General features: G+C 45.8%; 1 protein-coding gene across 1 annotated transcript in view; it reads left to right on the top strand.

Moving 5' to 3' along the window:
* LOC120059582 (serine/threonine-protein kinase receptor R3-like) overlaps positions 1–23,966 on the top strand; it is a 57,761-nt gene that overhangs the window by 19,653 nt on the left and 14,142 nt on the right. Inside the window, exons 3-9 of the mRNA XM_039008713.1 lie at positions 2,442–2,471; positions 2,649–2,885; positions 4,382–4,575; positions 4,775–4,874; positions 5,218–5,364; positions 5,535–5,810; positions 9,831–10,028. Coding sequence (XP_038864641.1) covers positions 2,442–2,471; positions 2,649–2,885; positions 4,382–4,575; positions 4,775–4,874; positions 5,218–5,364; positions 5,535–5,810; positions 9,831–10,028 — 1,182 coding nt within the window. The remainder of the gene's footprint in view (positions 1–2,441; positions 2,472–2,648; positions 2,886–4,381; positions 4,576–4,774; positions 4,875–5,217; positions 5,365–5,534; positions 5,811–9,830; positions 10,029–23,966) is intronic.

Here is a 23,966-nt window from a genome sequence, read left to right as displayed (position 1 = left end):
TCAGGGAGAGCGAGAAACCCCCACAGGAAGATAGAGAAACCCCCCGCAGGGAGAGAGAGAAACCCCCCCAGGGAGATAGAGAAACCCCCCTCAGGGAGAGAGAGAAACCCCCCCAGGGAGAGAGAAACCCCCCTCAGGGAGAGAGAGAAACCCCCCCAGGGAGAGAGAAACCCCCCTCAGGGAGAGAGAGAACCCCCCCAGGGAGATAGAGAAACCCCCCTCAGGGAGAGAGAGAAACCCCCCCCAGGGAGAGAGAGAAACTACCCTCAGGAAGATAGAGAAACCCCCCGCAGGGAGAGAGAGAAACCCCCCCAGGGAGATAGAGAAACCCCCCTCAGGGAGAGAGAGAAACCCCCCCCCCAGGGAGAGAGAAACCCCCCTCAGGGAGAGAGAGAGAACCCCCCCCAGGGAGATAGAGAAACCCCCTTCAGGGAGAGAGAGAAACCCTCCTCAGGGAGAGAGAGAAACCCCCCCAGGGAAAGAGAAACCCCCCTCAGGGAGAAAGGGAAACCCCCCCAGGGAGAGAGAAACCCCCCTCAGGGAGAGAGAGAGAACCCCCCCAGGGAGATAGAGAAACCCCCCTCAGGGAGAGAGAGAAACCCCCCCAGGGAGAGAGAAACCCCCCTCAGGGAGAGAGAGAAACCCCCCCAGGGAGAGAGAGAAACCCCCCTCAGGGAGAGAGAGAAACCCCCCAGGGAGAGAGAAACCCCCCTCAGGGAGAGAGAGAAACCCCCCCAGGGAGAGAGAAACCCCCCTCAGGGAGATAGAGAAACCCCCCTCAGGGAGAGAGAGAAACCCCCCAGGGAGAGAGAAACCCCCCTCAGGGAGAGAGAGAAACCCCCCCAGGGAGAGAGAAACCCCCCTCAGGGAGATAGAGAAACCCCCCCAGGGAGAGAGAAACTCCCCTCAGGGAGAGAGAGAAACCCCCCCCAGGGAGAGAGAGAAACCCCCCCAGGGAGAGAGAGAAACCCCCCCAGGGAGAGAGAAACTCCCCTCAGGGAGAGAGAGAAACCCCCCCAGGGAGAGAGAGAAACCCCCCCAGGGAGAGAGAAACCCCCCTCAGGGAGAGAGAGAAACCCCCCCCCCAGGGAGAGAGAGAACCCCCCCCCAGGGAGAGAAAAAAAACCCTCAGGGAGAGAGAGAAACCCCCCCAGGGAGAGAGAGAAACCCCCCCAGGGAGAGAGAAACCCCCCTCAGGGAGAGAGAGAAACCCCCCCCAGGGAGAGAGAGAAACCCCCCTCAGGGAGAGAGAGAAACCCCCCCCCCAGGGAGAGAGAGAACCCCCCCCAGGGAGAGAAAAAAAAAACTCAGGGAGAGAGAGAAACCCCCCCAGGGAGAGAGAAACTCCCCTCAGGGAGAGAGAGAAACCCCCCCAGGGAGAGAGAGAAACCCCCCCAGGGAGAGAGAAACCCCCCTCAGGGAGAGAGAGAAACCCCCCCAGGGAGAGAGAGAGAAACCCCCCCCCCCCCCCCAGGGAGAGAGAGAGAAACCCCACCCAGGGAGAGAGAGAGAAACCCCCCAGGGAGAGAGAGAGAAACCCCCCCAGGGAGAGAGAGAAACCCCCCTCAGGGAGAGAGATACCCCCCTCAGGGAGAGAGAGAACCCCCCCCCAGGGAGAGAGAGAAACCCCACCCAGGGAGAGAGAACCCCCCCCCCCTCAGGGAGAGAGAGAAACCCCCCTCAGGGAGAGAGAGAACCCCCCCCAGGGAGAGAGAAATTCCCCCCCCCCAGGGAGAGAGAGAACCCCCCCCAGGGAGAGAAAAACCCCCCTCAGGGAGAGAGAGAAACCCCCCCAGGGAGAGAGAAACTCCCCTCAGGGAGAGAGAGAAACCCCCCCAGGGAGAGAGAGAAACCCCCCTCAGGGAGAGAGAGAAACCCCCCCAGGGAGAGAGAGAGAAACCCCCCCCCCCCAGGGAGAGAGAGAGAAACCCCACCCAGGGAGAGAGAGAGAAACCCCCCAGGGAGAGAGAGAGAAACCCCCCCAGGGAGAGAGAGAGAAACCCCCCCAGGGAGAGAGAAACCCCCCTTAGGGAGAGAGAGAAACCCCCCTCAGGGAGAGAGATACCCCCCTCAGGGAGAGAGAGAAACCGCCCCCCAGGGAGAGAGAGAACCCCCCCCCCAGGGAGAGAGAGAAACCCCCCTCAGGGAGAGAGAAACCCCCCCCCCCAGGGAGAGAGAGAAACCCCCCCAGGGAGAGAGAAACCCCCCCTCAGGGAGAGAGAGAAACCCCCCTCAGGGAGAGAGAAACCCCCCTCAGAGAGAGATAGAAGCCCCCCCAGGGAGAGAGAAACCCCCCTCAGGGAGAGAGAGAAACCCCCCTCAGGGAGAGAGAGAAACCCCCCCCAGGGAGAGAGAAACCTAGCCTCAGGCCCAGGCCTAGCCTCAGCCTCATGCCCACCAAAACTGGACTTTCTCTCACCACTGTCTTTTATATTTTGCAGATCAGTCATCCGTGGGGTCATCATCAGAGGGTAAATTTGTTTCTGTGTAATATTGTGAACCACAGTTACTCTATAGAGCTGTGTTACTGTTTATTATAAATCTGTCCTGTGCCTTTATGTTCACGTTTGTGTGTGTTTGTGTGTGTGCGAGCATGTGTTTGTGCATACTTACACAGCACACACACTCAATGGTTCCCTCTCCCCCAGGCCCTGACGACAGCGCCAACCTTCTGTGTACATGTGAGAACAACAAGGGGACATGTAGGAACGGCACCTGTAGGGGTGACTACTGCTTCTACACCAAGGTGCATGGCAGAGAGGAGAGGGGCTGCTTCCAGAGGGACCACTACAAGGAACAGTGTTACACCAGCTTCCAGGGACTGTACGTCCTCTGCTGCTCCAACAACCTCTGTAATGTCAACAGCTCCGCTCCACCAGACCCAGGTCAGAACACTGGAGATACATGTTCTTTAGTCTAGAACCCTCTCTCTGTAATGTCAACAGCTCCGCTCCACCAGACCCAGGTCAGAACACTGGAGATACATGTTCTTTAGTCTAGAACCCTCTCTCTGTAATGTCAACAGCTCCGCTCCACCAGACCCAGGTCAGAACACTGGAGATACATGTTCTTTAGTCTAGAACCCCCTCTCTGTAATGTCAACAGCTCCGCTCCACCAGACCCAGGTCAGAACACTGGAGATACATGTTCTTTAGTCTAGAACCCCCTCTCTGTAATGTCAACAGCTCCGCTCCACCAGACCCAGGTCAGAACACTGCATCTACTCTAGAAGCCTCTCCAACAGTGTAGAACCCCTTATGGCATGTCTGGTCTCATATGAGGTCCATACTTCCCCTCTAGAATCAGGGACTGATTCAGACCCGAAACACTCTCTCGTCAGTCAGTGACTTGAATCAATCAATTAACTACCAGGCAGAAAATGAGACCAGCAGTCAAACTTGAGGCTCATATTTCAGTAGTTCTATTATGGAACAACTCCTCTGGGAGTCTGACTAACAGGGCAGTGTCATACAGAACTCTCTGGGAGTCTGCCTAACAGGGCAGTGTCATACAGAACTCTCTGGGAGTCTGACTAACAGGGCAGTGTCATACAGAACTCTCTGGGAGTCTGACTAACAGGGCAGTGTCATACAGAACTCTCTGGGAGTCTGACTAACAGGGCAGTGTCATACAGAACTCTCTGGGAGTCTGACTAACAGGGCAGTGTCATACAGAACTCTCTGGGAGTCTGCCTAACAGGGCAGTGTCATACAGAACTCTCTGGGAGTCTGACTAACAGGGCAGTGTCATACAGAACTCTCTGGGAGTCTGACTAACAGGGCAGTGTCATACAGAACTCTCTGGGAGTCTGACTAACAGGGCAGTGTCATACAGAACTCTCTGGGAGTCTGACTAACAGGGCAGTGTCATACAGAACTCTCTGGGAGTCTGACTAACAGGGCAGTGTCATACAGAACTCTCTGGGAGTCTGCCTAACAGGGCAGTGTCATACAGAACTCTCTGGGAGTCTGCCTAACAGGGCAGTGTCATACAGAACTCTCTGGGAGTCTGACTAACAGGGCAGTGTCATACAGAACTCTCTGGGAGTCTGACTAACAGGGCAGTGTCATACAGAACTCTCTGGGAGTCTGACTAACAGGGCAGTGTCATACAGAACTCTCTGGGAGTCTGACTAACAGGGCAGTGTCATACAGAACTCTCTGGGAGTCTGACTAACAGGGCAGTGTCATACAGAACTCTCTGGGAGTCTGACTAACAGGGCAGTGTCATACAGAACTCTCTGGGAGTCTGACTAACAGGGCAGTGTCATACAGGCCTCTGATTCCCCCTGGTGGCTGTTGGTGGGCTTTTATATCAAAATCATCTTGTCTTTCTGCTATTCCCTCTTACCTGTATGACTCTGTGTGTGTCGACTGTCCAGCAGTTGAGCCTACGGGGGAGGGGAACGGTATGACTCTGCTGGTGGCTGCCCCCCTGCTGCTGCTCCTCTCTGTGGGTGTGTGTGGCCTGGTGTTGTGGCTCTGCTCCAGATCACATCACCACAGGCTTGGCTACAACAAGGACCATGCCATCACCATGCTCAAGGTCCCCAGTGGGGCAGATCCCACCTATGGGGTAAGAATGGAATTGAATGAAATTGAATATAATTGTATTGATACACAAGAGGACATGTAGATGTCACAGAATCAGTAACAAGATCACTGCCCCTTTAGCAATAATATTGGTACTTAAAGTATATTATGAAATTGCTACATGACAACAAGTGGCAGGTGACTGTGATCCTTGATGTGTGTGACTCTCTCTGTGTCTGCAGGATGTCTTTGATGAGTTCTGTACCTCAGGCAGTGGGACTGGTCTGCCATACCTGGTACAGAGGACCATGGCTCGACAGATCTCTCTGGTCGAGTGCATCGGTAAAATACTCTTCTTCATTCTCACTCCCTCCTTTATGTCTCTCAGTGCCTTACTCAAACTCACTCGTTCATGTACCAATATGTTATGGTGTTCATGTACCAATATGTTATGGTGTTTATGTACCAATATGTTATGGAGTTTATGTACCAATATGTTATGGTGTTTATGTACCAATATGTTATGTTGTTTATGTACCAATAGGTTATGGAGTTTATGTACCAATATGTTATGGAGTTCATGGACCCTTTGGGTTCATTTCCAGTCTTACTAGTGTGATGACATCATTACACCAACCCGCTCCATCTCTGCTGTGTGCCTGTTCCTCTGTCCCTCTCTACCCAGGTAAGGGCCGGTATGGAGAGGTGTGGAGAGGCACCTGGATGGGAGAGAGTGTTGCAGTGAAGATCTTCTCCTCCAGGGATGAGCAGTCCTGGTTCAGAGAGACAGAGATCTACAACACTGTACAGCTCAGACATGACAACATCCTGGGTGAGTCAGCGTAATCCTGTTAGTTCACTTTTAGAACAAGTCCTACATTTCTAACAATTCCCCTGGAATCAAAATAGTGTTTGTTTTCTTTCAATGACTTCAGGTACACTTGATTTAGCTTGCCTGGCCTGGTCTGACGATTACAATACCTTCTGTCCTCTCTCCCTCAGGCTTCATAGCATCTGACATGACGTCTCAGAACTCCACTACTCAGCTGTGGCTGATCACCCACTTCCACCAGCTGGGTAGTCTCTACGACTTCCTCCAGTGCAGCAGCGTGGACCCAGAGGGCTGCCTAAGGATGTGCCTGTCTGTAGCCTGTGGTCTTGTCCACCTTCACACAGAGATACTCAGCTGCCAGGGCAAACCCGCCATCGCCCACCGAGACCTGAAGAGCCGAAACATCCTGGTCAAGATGAACGGACAGTGCTGCATCGCTGACCTGGGTGAGAGGAGGATGAGGTGGGAGGAAAGGAGAGGGCTGAAGGAGAGGGGGATAGAGAGGAGAGGGCTGAAGGAGAGAGGGATAGAGAGGAGAGGAACATTTCAACATCTTTGCCATGTTCTGTTATACTCTCTACCCGGCACAGCCAGAAGAGGACTGGCCACCCCTCATAGCCTGGTTCCTCTCTAGGTTTCTTCCCAGGTTTTGGCCTTTCTAGGGAGTTTTTCCTAGCCACCGTGCTTCTACACCTGCATTGCTTGCTGTTTGGGGTTCTAGGCTGGGTTTCTGTACAGCACTTTGAGATATCAGCTGATGTACGAAGGGCTATATAAATACATTTGATTTGATTTGAAATTTGATTTGAGAGGCGAGGGCTGAAGGAGAGAAGGATAGAGAGGAGAGGGCTGAAGGAGAGAGGGCTGAAGGAGAGAGGGCTAGAGGATAGAGGGCTAGAGGAGAGAGGGCTAGAGGAGAGAGGGCTAGAGGAGAGAGGGCTGAAGGAGAGAGGGCTAGAAGGGGGGAGGGCTAGAGGATAGAGGGCTAGAGGAGAGAGGGCTGAAGGAGAGAGGGCTAGAGGAGAGAGGGCTAAAAGAGAGAGGGCTAGAGAAGAGAGGGCTAGAGGAGAGAGGGCTAAAAGAGAGAGGGCTAGAGAAGAGAGGGCTAGAGGAGAGAGGGCTGAAGGAGAGAGGGCTAGAGGAGAGAGGGCTAAAAGAGAGAGGGCTAGAGAAGAGAGGGCTAGAGGAGAGAGGGCTGAAGGTGAGAGGGCTAGAGGAGAGAGGGCTAGAGGAGAGAGGGCTAGAGGAGAGAGGGCTGAAGGAGAGAGGGCTAGAGGAGAGAGGGCTAAAAGAGAGAGGGCTAGAGAAGAGAGGGCTAGAGGAGAGAGGGCTAGAGGAGAGAGGGCTAGAGGAGAGAGGGCTAGATGAGAGAGGGCTAAAAGAGAGAGGGCTAGAGGAGAGAGGGCTAGAGGAGAGAGGGCTAGAGGAGAGAGGGCTAAAAGAGAGAGGGCTAGAGAAGAGAGGGCTAGAGGATATAGGGCTAGAGGAGAGAGGGCTAGAGGAGAGAGGGCTAAAAGAGAGAGGGCTAGAGAAGAGAGGGCTAAAAGAGAGAGGGCTAGAGGAGAGAGGGCTAAAAGAGAGAGGGCTAGAGAAGAGAGGGCTAGAGGAGAGAGGGCTAGAGGAGAGAGGGCTAGAGGAGAGAGGGCTGAAGGAGAGAGGGCTAGAGGAGAGAGGGCTAAAAGAGAGAGGGTTAGAGAAGAGAGGGCTAGAGGAGAGAGGGCTGAAGGTGAGAGGGCTAGAGGAGAGAGGGCTAGAGGAGAGAGGGCTAGAGGAGAGAGGGATAGAGGAGAGAGGGCTAGATGAGAGAGGGCTAGATGAGAGAGGGCTGAAGGAGAGAGGGCTAGAGGAGAGAGGGCTAGAGGAGAGAGGGCTAGAGGAGAGAGGGCTGAAGGAGAGAGGGCTAGAGGAGAGAGGGCTAGAGGAGAGAGGGCTGAAGGAGAGAGGGCTAGAGGAGAGAGGACTAAAAGAGAGAGGGCTAGAGGAGAGAGGGCTAGAGGAGAGAGGGCTAGAAGGAGAGAGGGCTAGAAGGAGAGAGGGCTAGAAGGGGGAGGGCTAGAGGAGAGAGGGCTAGAGGAGAGAGGGCTAGAAGGAGTGAGGGCTAGAAGGGGGAGGGCTAGAGGGGAGAGGGCTAGAAGGGGAGAGGGCTGAAGGGGAGAGGGCTGAAGGAGAGAGGGCTAGATGAGAGAGGGCTTGAGGAGAGAGGGCTAGAGGAGAGAGGGCTAGAGGAGAGAGGGCTGAAGGAGAGAGGGCTAGAGGCGAGAGGGCTAAAAGAGAGAGGGCTAGAGGAGAGAGGGCTGAAGGAGAGAGGGCTAGAGGAGAGAGGGCTAAAAGAGAGAGGGCTAGATGAGAGAGGGCTGAAGGAGAGAGGGCTAGAGGAGAGAGGGCTAGAGGAGAGAGGGCTAGAGGAGAGAGGGCTGAAGGAGAGAGGGCTAGAGGAGAGAGGGCTAGAGGAGAGAGGGCTGAAGGAGAGAGGGCTAGAGGAGAGAGGGCTAAAAGAGAGAGGGCTAGAGGAGAGAGGGCTAGAGGAGAGAGGGCTAGAAGGAGAGAGGGCTAGAAGGAGAGAGGGCTAGAAGGGGGAGGGCTAGAGGAGAGAGGGCTAGAGGAGAGAGGGCTAGAAGGGGGAGGGCTAGAGGGGAGAGGGCTAGAAGGGGAGAGGGCTGAAGGGGAGAGGGCTGAAGGAGAGAGGGCTAGATGAGAGAGGGCTTGAGGAGAGAGGGCTAGAAGGAGAGAGGGCTAGAGGAGAGAGGGCTAGAGGAGAGAGGGCTGAAGGAGAGAGGGCTAGAGGAGAGAGGGCTAAAAGAGAGAGGGCTAGAGGAGAGAGGGCTAGAGGAGAGAGGGCTGAAGGAGAGAGGGCTAGAGGAGAGAGGGCTAAAAGAGAGAGGGCTAGAGGAGAGAGGGCTAGAGGAGAGAGGGCTGAAGGAGAGAGGGCTGAAGGAGAGAGGGCTGAAGGAGAGAGGGCTAAAAGAGAGAGGGCTAGAGGAGAGAGGGCTAGAGGAGAGAGGGCTAGAGGAGAGAGGGCTAGAAGGAGAGAGGGCTAGAAGGGGGGAGGGCTAGAGGAGAGAGGGCTAGAGGAGAGAGGGCTAGAGAAGAGAGGGCTAGAGGAGAGAGGGCTAGAAGGAGAGAGGGCTAGAGGAGAGAGGGCTAGAGGAGAGAGGGCTAGAAGGGGAGAGGGCTAGAAGGGGAGAGGGCTAGAGGAGAGAGGGCTAGAGGAGAGAGGGCTGAAGGAGAGAGGGCTAGAGGCGAGAGGGCTAAAAGAGAGAGGGCTAGAGGAGAGAGGGCTGAAGGAGAGAGGGCTAGAGGAGAGAGGGCTAAAAGAGAGAGGGCTAGATGAGAGAGGGCTGAAGGAGAGAGGGCTAGAGGAGAGAGGGCTAGAGGAGAGAGGGCTAGAGGAGAGAGGGCTAGAGGAGAGAGGGCTGAAGGAGAGAGGGCTAGAGGAGAGAGGGCTAGAGGAGAGAGGGCTGAAAGAGAGAGGGCTAGAGGAGAGAGGGCTAAAAGAGAGAGGGCTAGAGGAGAGAGGGCTAGAGGAGAGAGGGCTAGAAGGAGAGAGGGCTAGAAGGAGAGAGGGCTAGAAGGGGGAGGGCTAGAGGAGAGAGGGCTAGAGGAGAGAGGGCTAGAAGGGGGAGGGCTAGAGGGGAGAGGGCTAGAAGGGGAGAGGGCTGAAGGGGAGAGGGCTGAAGGAGAGAGGGCTAGATGAGAGAGGGCTTGAGGAGAGAGGGCTAGAAGGAGAGAGGGCTAGAGGAGAGAGGGCTAGAGGAGAGAGGGCTGAAGGAGAGAGGGCTAGAGGAGAGAGGGCTAAAAGAGAGAGGGCTAGAGGAGAGAGGGCTAGAGGAGAGAGGGCTGAAGGAGAGAGGGCTAGAGGAGAGAGGGCTAAAAGAGAGAGGGCTAGAGGAGAGAGGGCTAGAGGAGAGAGGGCTGAAGGAGAGAGGGCTGAAGGAGAGAGGGCTAAAAGAGAGAGGGCTAGAGGAGAGAGGGCTAGAGGAGAGAGGGCTAGAGGAGAGAGGGCTAGAAGGGGGGAGGGCTAGAGGAGAGAGGGCTAGAGGAGAGAGGGCTAGAGAAGAGAGGGCTAGAGGAGAGAGGGCTAGAAGGAGAGAGGGCTAGAGGAGAGAGGGCTAGAGGAGAGAGGGCTAGAAGGGGAGAGGGCTAGAAGGGGAGAGGGCTAGAGGAGAGAGGGCTAGAGAAGAGAGGGCTAGAGAAGAGAGGGCTAGAGGAGAGAGGGCTAGAAGGAGAGAGGGCTAGAAGGAGGGAGGGCTAGAAGGAAGAGGGCTAGAAGGGGAGAGGGCTGAAGGGGAGAGGGCTGAAGGAGAGAGGGCTAGATGAGAGAGGGCTTGAGGAGAGAGGGCTAGAAGGAGAGAGGGCTAGAGGGCTAGAGGAGAACTAAAATCTGTTATTATTGTGCAAATTCAGGTATGACCTCCCTGTTTCAAAATGTTTTCTCCCCAGTGAATATGACCCTGTTGTGTCTCCAGGTCTGGCTGTGATGCATTCCCAGACCAGTGACTATCTGGATGTGGGGAACAACCCCAGAGTGGGAACCAAACGTTACATGGCCCCAGAGGTCCTGGACGAGAGCATCCGCATGGACATCTTTGAGTCGTACAAGCAGACAGACATCTGGGCCCTGGGCCTAGTCCTCTGGGAGATTTCCAGAAGGACCATAGTAAACGGTAACACACACACACACGCATGCACACACACACACAGGAACACACATGCAACTATGAGGTCAACAAAAATGCTCTGTTGTGTTTAATTGAAACATGGACTGTGGTCCAGTTGGTAAGAGTGTAGTGCTGGTAACGTTAAGGTCATGTGTTCAATTCCCGCAGGGATCACATAAACGTGTTCTGTACTCTCTGTATAAAATCTTCTGTCTGAATGCATATGAAGCCATTCTAACCAAAGGGACCTACACTTACCTACATACTGGACCACAACATCCAGTCAAGCATAGTACTGAGAGTAGAATTTCAGTTGTCTAAATACTAGTGCACCAGGACTATTAGACCTCTAGAACATGTAGCCTCCATCCCAAATGGCACCCTATTCCCTATGTAGTGCACTGCTTTTGACCCCTTTGGGTCTTGGCCGAAAGTAGTGCACTATATAGGGAAGAGGATGCCATTTGGGATGCAGTAGAGCAGTGTAGGATGTTCTATCTGGCAGTCTGTGTCTGTCTCTATCCTCTCCCATGATTAGCCCTCTAGTAATTATAAACACTCTTATCTGGTGTCAGCACTATCCCACCTCACATAGACCAGATGCTCTCTCTCTCTCTCTCTCTCTCTCTCTCTCTCTGTCTGTCTGTCTGTCTGTCTGTCTGTCTGTCTGTCTGTCTGTCTGTCTGTCTGTCTGTCTGTCTGTCTGTCTGTCTGTCTGTCTGTCTGTCTGTCTGTCTGTCTGTCTGTCTGTCTGTCTGTCTCTCTCTCTCCCTCTTTCTCTTTCTCTCTGTCTCTCTGTCTCTCTGTCTCTCTGTCTCTCTTTCACACACATGCATGCACACACACAATGCATACACGCATACATACACACAAACACACATTTGGTCGCACGCACACATACGAACACGGTTGCACACATACACACACAACCAGGCCTCCCAGAACTCAATCACAATACACTCTCTCTTCAGGGATTCTGTATCTCAGCTCTTTTTAGTCCAACATATAGCCCAACACTCCTACTCTCCACTATCTGAAGTTCAGAGTACTGTTTCAGTCCTGTGTGAAGTTAAAAATGAATACCGTATGTGTATGAAGCCAACATATACAGTTGAAGTTGGAAGTTTACATACACTTAGGTTGGAGTCATTTAAACTTGTTTGTCAACCACCCCACAAATTTCTTGTTAACAAACTATAGTTTTGGCAAGTCGGTTAGGACATCTACTTTGTGCACGACACAAGTCATTTTTCCAACAATTGTTCACAGACAGATTATTTCACTTATAATTCACTGTATCACAATTCCAGTGGGTCAGAAGTTTACATACACTACGTTGACTGTGCCTTTAAACAGCTTGGAAAATTCCAGAAAATGATGTCATGGCTTTAGAAGCTTCTAAGTTTTTATTTATTTATTTTTTATTTAACCTTTATTTAACCAGGTAGGCTAGTTGAGAACAAGTTCTCATTTGCAACTGCGACCTGGCCAAGATAAAGCATAGCAATTCGACACATACAACACAGAGTTACACATGGAATAAACAAAACATACAGTCAATAATACAGTAGAAAACAAAAAGTCTATATACAGTGAGTGCAAATGAGGTAAGATAAGGGAGTTAAGGCAATAAATAGGCCATGGTGGCAAAGTAATTACAATATAGCAATTAAACACTGGAGTGATAGATGTGCAGAAGATGAGTGTGCAAGTAGAGATACTGGGGTGCAAAGGAGCAAGATAAATATATAAATACAGTATGGGGATGAGGTAGGTAGATAGATGGGCTGTTTACAGATGGGCTATGTACAGGTGCAGTGATCTGTGAGCTGCCCTGACAGCTGGCATCAATTGACATCATTTGAGTCAATTGGAGGTGTACCTGTGGATGTATACCTGTGGATGTATTTCAAGGCCTACCTTCAAACTCAGTGCCTCTTTGCTTGACATCATGGGAAAATCTAAAGAAATCAGCCAAGACCTCAGAAAAAAAATTGTAGACCTCCACAAGTCTGGTTCATCCTTGGGAGCAATTTCCAAAAGCCTGAAGGTACCACGTCCATCTGTACAAACAATAGTACGCAAGTATAAACACCATGGGACCACGCAGTCGTCATACCGCTCAGGAAGGAGACGCGTTCTGTCTCCTAGAGATAAACGTACTTTGGCGCTTAAGTGCAAATCAGTCCCAGAACAACAGCAAAGAACCTTGTGAAGATTCTGGAGGAAACAGGTACAAAAGTATCTATATCCACAGTAAAACGAGTCCTATATCGACATAACCTGAAAGGCCGCTCAGCAAGGAAGAAGCCACTGCTCCAAAACCGCCATAAAAAAGCTAGACTATGGTTTGCAACTGCACGTGGGGACAAAGATTGTACTTTTTGGAGAAATGTCCTCTGGTCTGATCAAACAAAAATAGAACTGTTTGGCCATAATGACCATCGTTATGTTTGGAGGGGAAAAGGGGAGGTTTGCAAGCCAAAGAACACCATCCCAACCGTGAAGCACGGGGGTGGCAGCATCATGTTGTGGTGGTGCTTTGCTGCAGGAGGGACTGGTGCACTTCTCAAAATAGATGGCATCATGAGGGAGGAAAATTATGTGGATATATTGAAGCAACATCTCAAGACATCAGTCAGGAAGTTAAAGCTTGGTAGCAAATGGGTCTTCCAAATGGACAATGACCCCAAGCATACTTCCAAGGTTGTGGCAAAATGGCTTCAGTACAACAAAGTCAAGGTATTGGAGTGGCCATCACAAAGCCCTGACCTCAATCCCATGGAAAATTTGTGGGCAGAACTGAAAAAGCGTGTGCGAGCAAGGAGGCCTACAAACCTGTCTCAGTTACACCAGCTCTGTCAGGAGGAATGGGCCAAAATTCACCCAACTTATTGTGGGAAGCTTGTGGAAGGCTACCCGAAACGTTTGACCCAAGTTAAACAATTTGAAGGCAATGCTACCAAATACTAATTGAGTGTATGTAAACTTCTGACCCACTGGGAATGTGATGAATGAAATAAAAGCTGAAATAAATAATTCTCTCTACTACTATCTCTGACATTTCACATTCTTAAAATAAAGTGGTGATCCTAACTGATCTAAGACAGGGAATTTTTACTAGGATTAAATGTCAGGAATTGTGGATAAACTGAGTTTAAATGTATTTGGCCAAGGTGTATGTAAACTTTCGACTTCACCTGTACAACCCAAATCTAAACCAAGAGAAGATCGTCACTCTATCTCATTTCTGTTTTGTCTGTCTTAGAATCTTGATTGTTATTCCAATGTCACTGAGTGTCATGGTGTCTGTAGTGTCATGGTGTCTGTAGTGTCATGGTGTCGGGATGTCTGTAGTGCCATGGTGGTGTGGTGGTGTCTGTGGTGTCTGTAGTTTGTGGTGTCTGTATTGTCATGGTGCCTGTAGTGTCGTGGTGTCTGTAGTGTTGTGGTGTCTGTAGCGTCGTGGTGTTTGTAGTGTCATGTTGTCTGTAGTGTCATGGTGTCTGTAGTGGCATGGTGTCTGTAGTGTTATCGTGTCTGTAGTGTCATGATGTCTGTGGTTAATGGTGTCTGTAGTGTCATGATGTCTGTGGTGTCATGGTGTCTGTAGTGCCGTGGTGTTTGTAGTGTCATGGTGTCATGGTGTCTGTGGTGTCATGGTGCTTGTAGTGTTGTGGTGTCTGTAGTGGCATGGTGTCTGTAGTGTTATCGTGTCTGTAGTATCATGATGTCTGTAGTGTCATGGTGTCTGTAGTGTCATGGTGTCTGTTGTTCATGCTGTCTGTAATGTCATGGTGTCTGTAGTGTCATGGTGTCTGTAGTTCATGCTGTCTGTAATGTCATGGTGTATGTTGTGTCTGTAGTGTGATGATGTCTATAGTGTCATGGTGTCTTTAGTGTCATGGTGTCTATAGTGTCATGGTGTCTGTAATGTCATGGTGTCTGTAGTGTCATGGTGCCATGATGTCTGTAGTGTCATGGTGTCTGTTGTTTATGGTGTCTGTGGTGTTGTGATGTCGGTTGTGTCTGTAGTTCGTGGTGTCTGTTGTGTTCGTGGTGCCTGTAGTGTCGTGGTGTCTGTAGTAGAGGTCTACCGATTATGATTTTTCAACGCCGATAACGATTATTGGAGGACAAAAAAATCCGATACCGATTAATCGGCCGATAAAAAAAATGATGTTTGTTGTATCATGATGTCTGTAGTGTCATGATGTCTGTAGTGTCATGATGTCTGTAGTGTCATGATGTTTGTTGTATCATGATGTTTGTAGTGTCATGATGTCTGTAGTGTCATGATGTTTGTTGTATCATGATGTCTGTAGTGTCATGATGTCTGTAGTGTCATGATGTCTGTAGTGTCATGATGTTTGTTGTATCATGATGTCTGTAGTGTCATGATGTTTGTTGTATCATGATGTCTGTAGTGTCATGATGTTTGTTGTATCATGATGTTTGTAGTGTCATGATGTTTGTAGTATCATGGTGTTTGTTGTATCATGATGTCTGTAGTGTCATGATGTCTGTAGTGTCATGATGTTTGTAGTGTCATGATGTCTGTAGTGTCATGATGTCTGTAGTGTCATGATGTTTGTTGTATCATGATGTCTGTTGTGTCATGATGTCTGTAGTGTCATGATGTTTGTTGTATCATGATGTCTGTAGTGTCATGATGTCTGTAGTGTCATGATGTCTGTAGTGTCATGATGTTTGTAGTATCATGATGTCTGTAGTGTCATGATGTTTGTAGTATCATGATGTCTGTTGTGTCATGATGTTTGTAGTGTCATGATGTCTGTAGTGTCATGATGTCTGTAGTGTAATGATGTTTGTTGTATCATGATGTCTGTAGTGTCATGATGTTTGTAGTGTCATGATGTCTGTAGTGTCATGATGTTTGTAGTGTCATGATGTCTGTAGTGTCATGATGTCTGTAGTGTCATGATGTTTGTTGTATCATGATGTCTGTAGTGTCATGATGTTTGTAGTGTCATGATGTCTGTAGTGTCATGATGTTTGTAGTGTCATGATGTTTGTAGTGTCATGATGTCTGTAGTGTCATGATGTTTGTAGTGTCATGATGTCTGTAGTGTCATGATGTCTGTAGTGTCATGATGTCTGTAGTGTCATGATGTTTGTAGTATCATGATGTCTGTAGTGTCATGATGTTTGTAGTATCATGATGTTTGTTGTATCATGATGTCTGTAGTGTCATGATGTTTGTTGTATCATGATGTTTGTTGTATCATGATGTCTGTAGTGTCATGATGTTTGTAGTGTCATGATGTTTGTAGTATCATGATGTTTGTTGTATAATGATGTTTGTTGTATCAATATGTCTGTAGTGTCATGATGTCTGTAGTGTCATGATGTCTGTAGTGTCATGATGTTTGTTGTATCATGATGTCTGTAGTGTCATGGTGTTTGTTGTATCATGATGTCTGTAGTATCATGATGTCTTGTAGTGTCATGATGTCTGTAGTGTCATGATGTCTGTAGTGTCATGATGTTTGTTGTATCATGATGTCTGTAGTGTCATGATGTTTGTAGTGTCATGATGTCTGTAGTGTCATGATGTTTGTTGTATCATGATGTCTGTAGTGTCATGATGTTTGTTGTATCATGATGTCTGTAGTGTCATGATGTTTGTAGTGTCATGATGTCTGTAGTGTCATGATGTCTGTAGTGTCATGATGTTTGTTGTATCATGATGTCTGTAGTGTCATGATGTTTGTAGTGTCATGATGTCTGTAGTGTCATGATGTCTGTAGTGTCATGATGTTTGTTGTATCATGATGTCTGTAGTGTCATGATGTTTGTTGTGTCATGATGTTTGTAGTATCATGGTGTCTGTAGTGTCATGATGTTTGTTGTATCATGATGTCTGTAGTGTCATGATGTCTGTAGTGTCATGATGTCTGTAGTGTCATGATGTTTGTAGTGTCATGATGTCTGTAGTGTCATGATGTTTGTAGTATCATGATGTCTGTAGTGTCATGATGTTTGTTGTATCATGATGTCTGTAGTGTCATGATGTCTGTAGTGTCATGATGTCTGTAGTGTCATGATGTTTGTTGTATCAATATGTCTGTAGTGTCATGATGTTTGTTGTATCATGATGTCTGTAGTGTCATGATGTTTGTTGTGTCATGATGTTTGTTGTATCATGATGTCTGTAGTGTCATGATGTTTGTTGTATCATGATGTCTGTAGTGTCATGGTGTTTGTTGTATCATGATGTCTGTAGTATCATGATGTCTTGTAGTGTCATGATGTCTGTAGTGTCATGATGTCTGTAGTGTCATGATGTTTGTTGTATCATGATGTCTGTAGTGTCATGATGTTTGTAGTGTCATGATGTCTGTAGTGTCATGATGTTTGTTGTATCATGATGTCTGTAGTGTCATGATGTTTGTTGTATCATGATGTCTGTAGTGTCATGATGTTTGTAGTGTCATGATGTCTGTAGTGTCATGATGTCTGTAGTGTCATGATGTTTGTTGTATCATGATGTCTGTAGTGTCATGATGTTTGTAGTGTCATGATGTCTGTAGTGTCATGATGTCTGTAGTGTCATGATGTTTGTTGTATCATGATGTCTGTAGTGTCATGATGTTTGTTGTGTCATGATGTTTGTATAGTATCATGGTGTCTGTAGTGTCATGATGTTTGTTGTATCATGATGTCTGTAGTGTCATGATGTCTGTAGTGTCATGATGTCTGTAGTGTCATGATGTTTGTAGTGTCATGATGTCTGTAGTGTCATGATGTTTGTAGTATCATGATGTCTGTAGTGTCATGATGTTTGTAGTGTCATGATGTCTGTAGTGTCATGATGTCTGTAGTGTCATGATGTTTGTTGTATCATGATGTCTGTAGTGTCATGATGTTTGTAGTGTCATGATGTCTGTAGTGTCATGATGTCTGTAGTGTCATGATGTTTGTTGTATCATGATGTCTGTAGTGTCATGATGTTTCTTGTGTCATGATGTTTGTAGTATCATGGTGTCTGTAGTGTCATGATGTTTGTTGTATCATGATGTCTGTAGTGTCATGATGTCTGTAGTGTCATGATGTCTGTAGTGTCATGATGTTTGTAGTGTCATGATGTCTGTAGTGTCATGATGTTTGTAGTATCATGATGTCTGTAGTGTCATGATGGTTGTTGTATCATGATGTCTGTAGTGTCTCAATGTCTGTAGTGTCATGATGTCTGTAGTGTCATGATGTTTGTTGTATCAATATGTCTGTAGTGTCATGATGTTTGTTGTATCATGATGTCTGTAGTGTCATGATGTTTGTTGTGTCATGATGTTTGTTGTATCATGATGTCTGTAGTGTCATGATGTTTGTTGTATCATGATGTCTGTAGTGTCATGATGTTTGTTGTATCAATATGTCTGTAGTGTCATGATGTTTGTAGTATCATGATGTCTGTAGTGTCATGATGTTTGTTGTGTCATGATGTCTGTAGTGTCATGATGTTTGTTGTATCATGATGTCTGTAGTGTCATGATGTTTGTTGTATCATGATGTCTGTAGTGTCATGATGTTTGTTGTATCATGATGTCTGTAGTGTCATGATGTTTGTTGTATCATGATGTCTGTAGTGTCATGATGTCTGTAGTGTCATGATGTCTGTAGTGTCATGATGTCTGTAGTGTCATGATGTTTGTTGTATCATGATGTCTGTAGTGTCATGATGTTTGTTGTATCATGATGTCTGTAGTGTCATGATGTTTGTTGTATCATGATGTTTGTAGTATCATGATGTTTGTAGTATCATGGTGTTTGTTGTATCATGATGTCTGTAGTGTCATGATGTCTGTAGTGTCATGATGTTTGTAGTGTCATGATGTCTGTAGTGTCATGATGTCTGTAGTGTCATGATGTTTGTTGTATCATGATGTCTGTAGTGTCATGATGTCTGTAGTGTCATGATGTTTGTTGTATCATGATGTCTGTAGTGTCATGATGTCTGTAGTGTCATGATGTCTGTAGTGTCATGATGTTTGTAGTATCATGATGTCTGTAGTGTCATGATGTTTGTAGTATCATGATGTCTGTTGTGTCATGATGTTTGTAGTGTCATGATGTCTGTAGTGTCATGATGTCTGTAGTGTCATGATGTTTGTTGTATCATGATGTCTGTAGTGTCATGATGTTTGTAGTGTCATGATGTCTGTAGTGTCATGATGTTTGTAGTGTCATGATGTCTGTAGTGTCATGATGTCTGTAGTGTCATGATGTTTGTTGTATCATGATGTCTGTAGTGTCATGATGTTTGTAGTGTCATGATGTCTGTAGTGTCATGATGTTTGTAGTGTCATGATGTTTGTAGTGTCATGATGTTTGTAGTGTCATGATGTCTGTAGTGTCATGATGTCTGTAGTGTCATGATGTCTGTAGTGTCATGATGTTTGTAGTATCATGATGTCTGTAGTGTCATGATGTTTGTTGTATCATGATGTTTGTTGTATCATGATGTCTGTAGTGTCATGATGTTTGTTGTATCATGATGTTTGTTGTATCATGATGTCTGTAGTGTCATGATGTTTGTAGTGTCATGATGTTTGTAGTATCATGATGTTTGTTGTATAATGATGTTTGTTGTATCAATATGTCTGTAGTGTCATGATGTCTGTAGTGTCATGATGTTTGTTGTATCATGATGTCTGTAGTGTCATGGTGTTTGTTGTATCATGATGTCTGTAGTATCATGATGTCTTGTAGTGTCATGATGTCTGTAGTGTCATGATGTCTGTAGTGTCATGATGTTTGTTGTATCATGATGTCTGTAGTGTCATGATGTTTGTAGTGTCATGATGTCTGTAGTGTCATGATGTTTGTTGTATCATGATGTCTGTAGTGTCATGATGTTTGTTGTATCATGATGTCTGTAGTGTCATGATGTTTGTAGTGTCATGATGTCTGTAGTGTCATGATGTCTGTAGTGTCATGATGTTTGTTGTATCATGATGTCTGTAGTGTCATGATGTTTGTAGTGTCATGATGTCTGTAGTGTCATGATGTCTGTAGTGTCATGATGTTTGTTGTATCATGATGTCTGTAGTGTCATGATGTTTGTTGTGTCATGATGTTTGTAGTATCATGGTGTCTGTAGTGTCATGATGTTTGTTGTATCATGATGTCTGTAGTGTCATGATGTCTGTAGTGTCATGATGTCTGTAGTGTCATGATGTTTGTAGTGTCATGATGTCTGTAGTGTCATGATGTCTGTAGTGTCATGATGTTTGTTGTATCATGATGTCTGTAGTGTCATGATGTTTGTAGTGTCATGATGTCTGTAGTGTCATGATGTCTGTAGTGTCATGATGTTTGTTGTATCATGATGTCTGTAGTGTCATGATGTTTGTTGTATCATGATGTCTGTAGTGTCATGATGTCTGTAGTGTCATGATGTCTGTAGTGTCATGATGTTTGTAGTGTCATGATGTCTGTAGTGTCATGATGTCTGTAGTGTCATGATGTTTGTTGTATCATGATGTCTGTAGTGTCATGATGTTTGTAGTGTCATGATGTCTGTAGTGTCATGATGTCTGTAGTGTCATGATGTTTGTTGTATCATGATGTCTGTAGTGTCATGATGTTTGTTGTATCATGATGTCTGTAGTGTCATGATGTTTGTAGTGTCATGATGTCTGTAGTGTCATGATGTTTGTAGTGTCATGATGTCTGTAGTGTCATGATGTCTGTAGTGTCATGATGTCTGTAGTGTCATGATGTTTGTAGTGTCATGATGTCTGTAGTGTCATGATGTTTGTAGTATCATGATGTCTGTAGTGTCATGATGGTTGTTGTATCATGATGTCTGTAGTGTCTCAATGTCTGTAGTGTCATGATGTCTGTAGTGTCATGATGTTTGTTGTATCAATATGTCTGTAGTGTCATGATGTTTGTTGTATCATGATGTCTGTAGTGTCATGATGTTTGTTGTGTCATGATGTTTGTTGTATCATGATGTCTGTAGTGTCATGATGTTTGTTGTATCATGATGTCTGTAGTGTCATGATGTTTGTTGTATCAATATGTCTGTAGTGTCATGATGTTTGTAGTATCATGATGTCTGTAGTGTCATGATGTTTGTTGTGTCATGATGTCTGTAGTGTCATGATGTTTGTTGTATCATGATGTCTGTAGTGTCATGATGTTTGTTGTATCATGATGTCTGTAGTGTCATGATGTTTGTTGTATCATGATGTCTGTAGTGTCATGATGTTTGTTGTATCATGATGTCTGTAGTGTCATGATGTCTGTAGTGTCATGATGTCTGTAGTGTCATGATGTCTGTAGTGTCATGATGTTTGTTGTATCATGATGTCTGTAGTGTCATGATGTTTGTTGTATCATGATGTCTGTAGTGTCATGATGTTTGTTGTATCATGATGTTTGTAGTATCATGATGTTTGTAGTATCATGGTGTTTGTTGTATCATGATGTCTGTAGTGTCATGATGTCTGTAGTGTCATGATGTTTGTAGTGTCATGATGTCTGTAGTGTCATGATGTCTGTAGTGTCATGATGTTTGTTGTATCATGATGTCTGTAGTGTCATGATGTCTGTAGTGTCATGATGTTTGTTGTATCATGATGTCTGTAGTGTCATGATGTCTGTAGTGTCATGATGTCTGTAGTGTCATGATGTTTGTAGTATCATGATGTCTGTAGTGTCATGATGTTTGTAGTATCATGATGTCTGTTGTGTCATGATGTTTGTAGTGTCATGATGTCTGTAGTGTCATGATGTCTGTAGTGTCATGATGTTTGTTGTATCATGATGTCTGTAGTGTCATGATGTTTGTAGTGTCATGATGTCTGTAGTGTCATGATGTTTGTAGTGTCATGATGTCTGTAGTGTCATGATGTCTGTAGTGTCATGATGTCTGTAGTGTCATGATGTTTGTTGTATCATGATGTCTGTAGTGTCATGATGTTTGTAGTGTCATGATGTCTGTAGTGTCATGATGTTTGTAGTGTCATGATGTTTGTAGTGTCATGATGTTTGTAGTGTCATGATGTCTGTAGTGTCATGATGTCTGTAGTGTCATGATGTCTGTAGTGTCATGATGTTTGTAGTATCATGATGTCTGTAGTGTCATGATGTTTGTTGTATCATGATGTTTGTTGTATCATGATGTCTGTAGTGTCATGATGTTTGTTGTATCATGATGTTTGTTGTATCATGATGTCTGTAGTGTCATGATGTTTGTAGTGTCATGATGTTTGTAGTATCATGATGTTTGTTGTATAATGATGTTTGTTGTATCAATATGTCTGTAGTGTCATGATGTCTGTAGTGTCATGATGTTTGTTGTATCATGATGTCTGTAGTGTCATGGTGTTTGTTGTATCATGATGTCTGTAGTATCATGATGTCTTGTAGTGTCATGATGTCTGTAGTGTCATGATGTCTGTAGTGTCATGATGTTTGTTGTATCATGATGTCTGTAGTGTCATGATGTTTGTAGTGTCATGATGTCTGTAGTGTCATGATGTTTGTTGTATCATGATGTCTGTAGTGTCATGATGTTTGTTGTATCATGATGTCTGTAGTGTCATGATGTTTGTAGTGTCATGATGTCTGTAGTGTCATGATGTCTGTAGTGTCATGATGTTTGTTGTATCATGATGTCTGTAGTGTCATGATGTTTGTAGTGTCATGATGTCTGTAGTGTCATGATGTCTGTAGTGTCATGATGTTTGTTGTATCATGATGTCTGTAGTGTCATGATGTTTGTTAGTGTCATGATGTTTGTTAGTATCATGGTGTCTGTAGTGTCATGATGTTTGTTGTATCATGATGTCTGTAGTGTCATGATGTCTGTAGTGTCATGATGTCTGTAGTGTCATGATGTTTGTAGTGTCATGATGTCTGTAGTGTCATGATGTCTGTAGTGTCATGATGTTTGTTGTATCATGATGTCTGTAGTGTCATGATGTCTGTAGTGTCATGATGTCTGTAGTGTCATGATGTCTGTAGTGTCATGATGTTTGTTGTATCATGATGTCTGTAGTGTCATGATGTTTGTTGTATCATGATGTCTGTAGTGTCATGATGTTTGTAGTGTCATGATGTCTGTAGTGTCATGATGTTTGTAGTGTCATGATGTTTGTAGTGTCATGATGTTTGTAGTGTCATGGTGTCTGTAGTGTCATGATGTCTGTAGTGTCATGATGTCTGTAGTGTCATGATGTTTGTAGTATCATGATGTCTGTAGTGTCATGATGTTTGTAGTATCATGATGTTTGTTGTATCATGATGTCTGTAGTGTCATGATGTTTGTAGTGTCATGATGTTTGTAGTATCATGATGTTTGTTGTATAATGATGTTTGTTGTATCAATATGTCTGTAGTGTCATGATGTCTGTAGTGTCATGATGTCTGTAGTGTCATGATGTTTGTTGTATCATGATGTCTGTAGTGTCATGGTGTTTGTTGTATCATGATGTCTGTAGTATCATGATGTCTTGTAGTGTCATGATGTCTGTAGTGTCATGATGTCTGTAGTGTCATGATGTTTGTTGTATCATGATGTCTGTAGTGTCATGATGTTGTAGTGTCATGATGTCTGTAGTGTCATGATGTTTGTTGTATCATGATGTCTGTAGTGTCATGATTTGTTTGTATCATGATGTCTGTAGTGTCATGATGTTTGTAGTGTCATGATGTCTGTAGTGTCATGATGTTTGTTGTATCATGATGTCTGTAGTGTCATGATGTTTGTTGTATCATGATGTCTGTAGTGTCATGATGTTTGTAGTGTCATGATGTCGTAGTGTCATGATGTTTGTAGTGTCATGATGTCTGTAGTGTCATGATGTCTGTAGTGTCATGATGTCTGTAGTGTCATGATGTTTGTAGTGTCATGATGTCTGTAGTGTCATGATGTTTGTAGTATCATGATGTCTGTAGTGTCATGATGGGATTGCAACTCTCCCCCTTTGGCAGTTCTATCTTGACAGAAAATGTTGTAGTTGGGTATGGAAATCTCCGAATATTTGGTGGCCTTCCTAAGCCAGGGTTCAGACACGGCAAGGACATCAGGGTTGGCAGAGAGTAAAAGAAACTTAGGGAGGAGGCTTCTGATGTTAACATGCATGAAACCAAGGCTTTTTCGTTCACAGAAGTCAACAATGAGGGTGCCTGGGGACCCGCAGGGCCTGGGTTTACCTCCACATCACCCGAGGAACAGAGGAGGAGTAGGATGAGGTACTGTTAAAGGCTATCAAAAACTGGTCGCCTAGAGCGTTGGGGACAAATTTCTGGGCGTGGTAGAATAGATTCAGGGCAAAACGTGCAGACAGGGTATGTTGGGGTGCGGGTACAGTGGAGGTAAGCCCAGGCACTGAGTGATGATAAGGAGGTTGTATCTCTGGCATGCTTGTTATAAAATGGTTGAGGTCTGTAGCTAAGAAAGTGTACTGTAGCTAAGAAAGTAATAATTTAAAAAAGTAAAATCATACTGACCTCAATCCTATAAAAAAACTTTGTGGGCAGAACTGAAAAGGAGTGTGCGAGCAAGGAGGCATACAAACCTGACTCAGTATACCAGCTCTGTCAGGATAAATGGGCCAAATTCACCCAACTTATTGTGGGAAGCTTGTGGAAGGCTACCCGAAACGTTTGACCCAAATTAACAATTTAAAAGGCAATACACTCAATTAGTATTTGGTAGCATGTAAACTTCTGACCCGCTGGAATGTGATGAAAGAAATAAGAGCTGAAATAAATCATTCTCTCTACTATCATTCTGACATCACATTCTTAAAATAAAGTGGTGATCCTAACTGACCTAATTAAGGGAATTTTTACTACGATTAAATGTCAGGAATTGTGAAAAACTGAGTTTAACGTATTTGGCTAAGGTGTATGTAAACTTCCGACTTCAACTTATGTAATGTGTAGAGAACACAGTATCCCGAT

This window comes from Salvelinus namaycush, chromosome 14, assembly GCF_016432855.1.
Source record: "Salvelinus namaycush isolate Seneca chromosome 14, SaNama_1.0, whole genome shotgun sequence".
Taxonomy (NCBI): domain Eukaryota; kingdom Metazoa; phylum Chordata; class Actinopteri; order Salmoniformes; family Salmonidae; genus Salvelinus; species Salvelinus namaycush.
Note: the sequence above shows the minus strand (reverse complement) of the source record. Positions and strands in the feature narration are given on the sequence as shown.